Consider the following 7,500-nt stretch of genomic DNA (forward strand, 5'->3'; position numbering starts at 1 on the left):
GAGCTGCTTTGAGAATGGGTTGCTGGGTTAATTACCGTGGGGGCAGCAAGTGGCCCGACAGAGGGTAGAGGGTCCAGACGGGTCCTCTTGATCACAGCCACCCTGACCTGCAGGCCCGCACTGCCCTTCACCAGCAGCCCCCTGGACTGGACCAGAGCCTGGCTGGACTGGACCAGAGCCTGGCTGGACTGGACCTGAGCCTGGCTGGACAGGGCCAGAGCCTGAATGGACTGGATATCCTGTCCATTGGGTTGGAGCAGCGCTCTACTGGACTGGATCAGCTCTCTACCAGACTGAACCTGCACTCCACTCCCATGTCTACTGCTCATGCCCCCCGGTCCACAGTCTACTGCAGCCCGAGCCTTGGCTCCAACTCTGGTTATTCTCATCATGGAACCTGTTGCATATTGGGGCCGGTTCTGGTCAAGGGTCCATGTTTTCCACGAGTCGTTCTCAGAGTAGTTTGTCTCCTTCAGGATCCCAGCTCCTAACTCTGAGGGCCTGGCAGAACAGAAAACACCATGTGTATTGGTGTATGTGTTGATTGTCTGTATTGATTTTCCTTCAATAATGTGTGGTGTCTGTGTTTGGGAGTGTGTGTTTGTGTGAGTTTGAGATGTGTGTGTGCATGCGTGTGTGTGTGTGGTGTTTGTGATGTGTGTTGTGTCTGTCGATGTGTGTGTGTGTGTGTGTGTGCGCCTGTTAGTAATGTGTTTGTGTGTGTGTGTGTGTGTGTGTGTGTGTGTGTGTGTGTGTGTGTGTGTGTGTGTGTGTGTGTGTGTGTGTGTGTGTGTGTGTGTGTGTGTGTGTGTGTGTGTGTGTGTGTGTGCGTGTGTGAGTGTATGCGTGTGTGTGTGTTAGTAATGTGTGTGTACATACTGTGTGTAAGGTTTCCGCAGGTTCGTGGTTCCTCTGTTTCTCTGGACTGGGTTCTGGTTCTCCTTCCAGCTTCCAACTCTCCCCTTCCTCTCCTCCCCCATGCTCCTCTGGTCCTCTGTGCTCCTCCTCTTGCAGGTTGGTGGGTGAAGATGGGCTTCCTGGTGCTGAAGGAGAACTCTTCCTTGAAAGGGCCTGTGTGACAGGTCAAAGGTCAATCGAGTCTCCCCTATAGAAGTGTTTCCCAACCTGTGGGCTGCAACCCGCCTGATATGCAAATGAGGCCACAGGGTATTGCTGCATAAGTTGTAAGCAAACTACAACTGATCACTTATTGTGACATTTACACATGTGTTCACTGGGACATCATATCACGGGCAGATGTTGATACGGTTAGAACAATGTGTGGGGAAGTTCATGAAAAATGTTCATAATTTTGGGTCGCAAAAGACCGGGAACCCCTGCCCTAGAGTAACCTGCCTCAGTGACATATATACCGAGGCTTTGGTATTAGCACGCTGTGCTGTAGTTTAGCACCGAAATCTGCGTTTGAGTGTTACACATTAACATACCAGCCCCCCCGCACAGTTTAGAATGTGTTTGTGTTTGCATTGGTGTGTGTGTGTGTGTGTGTGTGTGTGTGTGTGTGTGTGTGTGTGTGTGTGTGTGTGTGTGTGTGTATGTGTGTGTGTGTGTGTGTGTGTGTGTGTGTGTGTGTGTGTGTGTGTGTGAGTGAGATGGTGCCTCCCTCAAAGGGCACTCTGAAGAATTTTTGCTAGTCTGCTCATTTTTCCATGTGTCCGGATCTCATTACAATGGTTTAACTGTTTAGATGTGTTTTGAGGTTGTTTACGGGTATCACGTATTACTTCATCAGAGCTCGACCTTGACACACACCACTTGTTTTGGATTAAATTTAGTTTTAATTTAGTTTCACGGCACTCATTTGTTTTGCAATTGTTTGGACAACTGGACATTGCTGTAGAGCAGAATTAAAAAACAAATGGGGTGAGCCAGGACTATAAAGTCAAGTTTACCTAGGCCAACTAGACAGCAGGAACTTTGCTTTGGAACAAGGAACCATTGGAAAATGGTTGGTTCCACCGCAAGATCTTGGTTCTACCGCAGGAACCACGGTCTAAATTAAGTTCCGGGGGACATTCCTTTACCCCCAAAGTCAGGGGGATCGGTTGCTATTCATATAGAAGGACTCTCTGGTCCTCTAGGATTGAGAAGGTTGTCTGAGTTGATTGGTCGTAACGAGGGATCAGACATTTGAATGTTCAGTGACCCAAACATTCAAGCACACATACCCCAACACAACACAACACAAAGGCAAACACACACATACACACACACACACACACACACACACACGCACACACACACACACACACACACACACACACACACACACACACACACACACACACACACACACACACACACACACACACACACACACACACACACACACACACACACACACACACACACACACACCCCATGCTGGGCCCTCCCCTCTGGTTGCCCAGAAGGAGGAAACACTTTCATATTCATCAAACAAACGACAACCAATGCCTTCGACCTTTGTATTGTCTTCTTCTATGTGTGTGTGTGTCTGTTTGTGTGAGTGTGTGTGTGTGTGTGTGTGTCTGTGTGTGTGTGTGTGTGTGTGTGTGTGTGTGTGTGTGTGTGTGTGTGTGTGTGTGTGTGTGTGTGTGTGTGTGTGTGTGTGTGTGTGTGTGTGTGTGTGTGTGTGTGTGTGTGTCTCTCTTTCTCTCCTTGCTAGCGGTCTAATGCAGCCTAGTTTGGGCATTGATTAAAAACAGATGTTGTCACATCTGTGTCTGTAAGTAATACTTACACAAAAACATTCAAAGAGTTAAAGTGTAAATACTATTCAAACCGAAAACTTAGATTCATAAGATAAAATGCCTTCTGTCAATAGTGATTAAAGTGACTAAACATTGCCTAGAAAACAATTTGTCATTATATGTGGCGTTATGCTGAACGAGCCATTCTTCTCGATTGAAAGCAAATGTAACTTTCCCAAAATGCTTATGGAAATAAATGAAAGACAATAAGTAGGATAATAAAATGCACAATTACCTCTTTATCTTGGCTCCTGTTCTGTCCATTGTGAGTCAGTTACCTCTGGAAGTTGCGTATCATCTCCTTGTACTAGATGACCTGAATAAAAACCCTAGGCTGCAGCCAGCCACCTCATCCAAAGGGAAAAGAAACTCTCTGCTTCTCCTGGAATCGATCTCCACTTTTCAATAGTTGAGTGAACACAGAGAATTTTCAAACCAGCCGCCCCAAACCCAAAACTGTGGTTTAATGAGGCGCCGCGCCCCCTCCTCCTCATCCTCGTTCCTCCCCCTGCCTGCTGAAGACTCTCCTCCAATCCCGGAGCGCAGTTCAAATCTCCCAGCAGCGCTCATGTAAACATATTAAAGTGTTCCAGACGGGGGGGGGGGGGGGATCCAGTAATGCGTTACCGGAGGTCCGGAGGAACAGGCAGGCAGGACAGGGAGCAGAATTCATCCACGGCGTGTTAATGCACTTAACACACAAACGAGACATATGCACATGTAACAACATTTTCCGACTTGTTTTGTTATTATTCAACAGGCCGACGTTTTACGGTTTATTTTGTAAAACACGTAAAACATAAACTATTCCAAATAAGACTTAGATTAAACGAATGTGCATTTCACATCTATAGCAGTATTTTAAATAAAATAAATCCCAGGAAAATTTGAACTAATTTCGATGAGGTTATTTTTGAATCAATTGTTCTACAAAACAATAAAAGAGTCACCGATAAAAACTAGTTTTGTTATTGCTCTGTCGAACCAAAAGGGGGCGTAAGCGCGCCCCTCAGAGTACACGCACACGCTCACACGCTTAATTTAGGAGCGCAGCCAGCAGCAGTGGACTGACGGACCCACGACACGCTCCTCAGATCAGGAACGACGCTCATCCACCTGAGCGACAGCTCTCAGATCCTTGTCGATTTTAAACCAGGATTTTTCAATTCACTGACTCTGTCTCTGCGTGCCGATGTAGCCTAACGTTACCCCCTCTGTATCACAGGTGAGTGGACTTTTCGATAATACTAACGAAAGGGACTAGTTTTAATGGCTTTGCATTGTAGTAAGTCACCAATGATGGTTCATAGCGATTAACGTAGTAACAGATTGCATATCAGCTTGAAATGCGTTTGGGGTGTGTTATTTCGTGTTTCTTTAGGATAATGAACGAAAGGTGGACAATCATGAACAACAGCGCCTCGGAGCTTGATGCCAAACAACAAAAGAGCAACAAGGTAAATGGGTGGGGGGGGGGGGGGGGGGGGGGGGGGGGTGCATGTCAAGGTGTCAGTGTTGATTTCCCTAAGAAGGAAGGTTCACTTAAGTCGAGTGTTTGACAGATCCAGGTGCCACTAATCTGGTGCATCTGCTACCTCTCCTGAGAGCTGATCTCAGCCCTTCTGTTCACCACCAGAACATACTGTCAACAGACTTTAGTAACTAAACATATACAAACTCATCACTACTATATCAGTTCTGTTCATCACCAGAACATACTGTCAACTGACTCAAACTCGGCACTACTATATCAGTCCTGTTCACCACGAGAACACACTGTCACTGACTTTAGTAACTACGAAGTCATTGTCAAGTGTCATTGCTATTCCTACATTGGATTTTGTGTGTATCTTTGGTACCCTTTCTCTTTATTATAACTATATTTATATACCATAGCATATGGGAGATCTATCTTTATAGTGGGTAATGTACATTGGATTTTGTGTGTATCTTTGGTACCCTTTCTCTTTATTATAACTATATTTATATACCATAGCATATGGGAGATCTATCTTTATAGTGGGTAATGTACGCTATCAGGTACTTGTATGCCAGTGGTGGTGTTGATGCTCTGCACATAATTTCGTTGTTAACTCTGTTGAACAAGGACAATAAATACATCTAATCTAATTTAATCTAATCTAATCTAATCTAATCTAATCTCTATTTCTGTTCCTGTTCTGTTTTGACAAGCTCTATTCTATAATTTTGTTACCTTGTACTTCTACTAGTGGGTCAGGTCTCCCTCCAAAAATAGCCTTTAATCTCAAGGGACTTCCTGGTTAAAAAAAAAGGTTACATCGCATAAATAAATACAAAATATGTACTAACTAAAATAAAAGATAAAAACTCATCATTACGTACTTACTAAACTATACTTTGCATAATACCAGTCCGTTTCAACACAATTTCTATTCTTCATATGGTATATCGTTTTTTATGCAAATAACCAACATTGGTATATCAGCCCTCCCATTAAACAAAAAACGCTAGAGCTATAAAATTTGCTTTATATTATTATAGGCCTTGAAGAGCCATACATGATCTGCTCTGATCTCGTGTTTTATTGTTGAGCTGGTTAAGCTAAAGCTGGTGAAGTTAATAGAGGGTTAGATATTGATAGATAGCAAACATAAACTAACGTTTTTGTATGTGTGTGTGTGTGTGTGTGTGTGTGTGTGTGTGTGTGTGTGTGTGTGTGTGTGTGTGTGTGTGTGTGTGTGTGTGTGTGTGTATTTGTCTGTCTATCCGTCTGTGTGTGTGTGTGTGTGTGTGTGTGTGTGTGTGTGTGTGTGTGTGTGTGTGTGTGTGTGTGTGTGTGTGTGTGTGTGTGTGTGTGTGTGTGTGTGTGTGTGTGTGTGTGTGTGTGTGTACAGAGTTGTTGTAATGTCCTACTATGGTGCATCCTCATTCTATTAGCACTTTTAGGAGTTGTTGCTGCAACTATGACTGTTCTCTACCTGAATCACTATCCACTTCCATTCATCAGCAGGTATCTATATATGTTTTTATGGACGTACGTATGTATGTATGTATGTTTGTATGTATGTATGTATGTATGTATGTATGTATGTATGTATGTATGTATGTATGTATGTATGTATGTATGTATGTATGTATGTTTGTATCCATCCACCCATCCATCCATCCATCCATCCATCCATCCATCCATCCATCCATCCATCCATCCATCCATCCATCCATCCATCCATCCATCCATCCATCCATCCATCCATCCATCCATCCATCCATCCATCCATCCATCTATCTATCTATCTATCTATCTATCTATCTATCTATCTATCTATCTATCTATCTATCTATCTATCTATCTATCTATCTATCTATCTATCTATCTATCTATCTATCTATCTATCTATCTATCTATCTATCTATCTATCTATCTATCTATCTATCTATCTATCTATCTATCTATCTATCCATCTATCCATCTCTCTACCTACCTGTCCCTTTGTCTGTCTGTTTGTCTGTCTCTCTGTCTTTCTGTCTGCCTGTTTGTTTGGTTATTTGTCTATCTATCGTTCTCTGTCTCGTTCTCTCTCTCCAACTACATATGTTTCTATCTCTTGCACTGTACATCTCTCTATCTGTCTGTCTTTCTGTTACGTTAAAGAAGAAAGAAATCATTAGAAAATAAATAGAAATAGAAATAAGAGTTGTAACAAGATAGTTAATATGTTCATATGTATTCAACAGAATAAGATATGAAGGTCTGTGGTGCCTGCAATACTTCTGTGCTACTGTGAACAACGCTTATGTTACATGTAATACCAGTGCTATTAATTTAGTACAATCCCTTTTTTTGTTAATACGTGTTCTATTCATTGGGCGCCCGCCACCCCCTCTTTTGTTAATACGTGTTCTATTCATTTCTTTGTGAAAAGGAACAGTGCAGCCCTTCCAGGAGCATCTCCCATCATCTCAACTAATCAAAAGGAGAATGGTGCTTTGGTTACGGTCTCTCTTGGCGACGGTGAACCGCTTAGCATTTATATGGATCCCAACTGCCCAGATTACAGCAACGATTTCCTAAGATGGGAGGAAGTTCAGAATTCTCTGCTGAGTCTCCTGAGAAATCATAACACGGACAACTGGCAAGAAAGAGGATTGGTCCAGAAGTTAGGGGAGGAGCTAAAGCTGTTAGCTGGACACGCCCACAGCATGCGGGTGGAAGCTGAAACGCTAAAAAGGGGCCAAAATGCTCTGATGGAAAGAATTAATATCCTACAGAGTGAACAGAGTCGCATTTCACAGGTAATACACTAACAAAGATAAATAGCTAACTAGCTAACGCAAACGAGCTAGCTGACTAGCTACAATAGCTAAACTAGCTAAACTAACCATCTATTTAAAGATAAAAGTTTAATGTTTAAGGGGTTGTAGGAACGATTTGAGAGTTGTAAAAAGAGAGACCAGAAAGATGAGGAGAAACCAAGCTTTTGAAACTCCCCCCCCCCACCCCACGTCCCCTCCCTATCTCATGATTGACAGGCAAAAGGGATTTCTTGAACCAACCGGGGAGAATAGATGCCCTGTTGGGTAGGAAAGGAGCTGGTAGTGAAAGGTCAATTGGCTCATTCAGAGACATGCACAGTCAAATAGAAACAGATATTCTCAGCTGAAGGATGGCTTTGCTATCTACACTCAAATAATAGCATTTACTGTAAATCTTACCTACAGCAACTTAACCAGAACGAACTAGAACTAAGTTAATAGAACTAGAACT

The 7,500-nt window shown here is 43.1% G+C and overlaps 2 protein-coding genes across 3 annotated transcripts in view; one reads left to right on the forward strand and one right to left on the reverse strand.

Annotated features, from left to right (window-relative positions):
* Positions 1-3,204, reverse strand: part of LOC115545669 (regulator of G-protein signaling 3) — a 26,465-nt gene extending 23,261 nt beyond the window's left edge. For both annotated transcript variants that reach the window (XR_003977137.1, XM_030359051.1), the window contains exons 1-3: positions 2,989-3,204; positions 880-1,071; positions 36-501 (exon numbers count right to left, since the gene is read on the reverse strand). Coding sequence is in view for 1 of the 2 variants with exons in the window: in XM_030359051.1 (XP_030214911.1) it covers positions 36-501; positions 880-1,071; positions 2,989-3,017 (687 nt within the window). In the remaining variant the exon portion in view is untranslated. The remainder of the gene's footprint in view (positions 1-35; positions 502-879; positions 1,072-2,988) is intronic.
* A 586-nt stretch (positions 3,205-3,790) lies between these two features.
* Positions 3,791-7,500, forward strand: part of LOC115546139 (fibrinogen C domain-containing protein 1-like) — an 8,442-nt gene continuing 4,732 nt past the window's right edge. Inside the window, exons 1-4 of the mRNA XM_030359821.1 lie at positions 3,791-3,978; positions 4,135-4,210; positions 5,630-5,745; positions 6,659-7,028. Coding sequence (XP_030215681.1) covers positions 4,139-4,210; positions 5,630-5,745; positions 6,659-7,028 — 558 coding nt within the window. The 5' untranslated portion in view covers positions 3,791-3,978; positions 4,135-4,138. The remainder of the gene's footprint in view (positions 3,979-4,134; positions 4,211-5,629; positions 5,746-6,658; positions 7,029-7,500) is intronic.

This window comes from Gadus morhua, chromosome 6 (genome assembly GCF_902167405.1).
Source record: "Gadus morhua chromosome 6, gadMor3.0, whole genome shotgun sequence".
Classification (NCBI taxonomy): Eukaryota; Metazoa; Chordata; class Actinopteri; order Gadiformes; family Gadidae; genus Gadus; species Gadus morhua.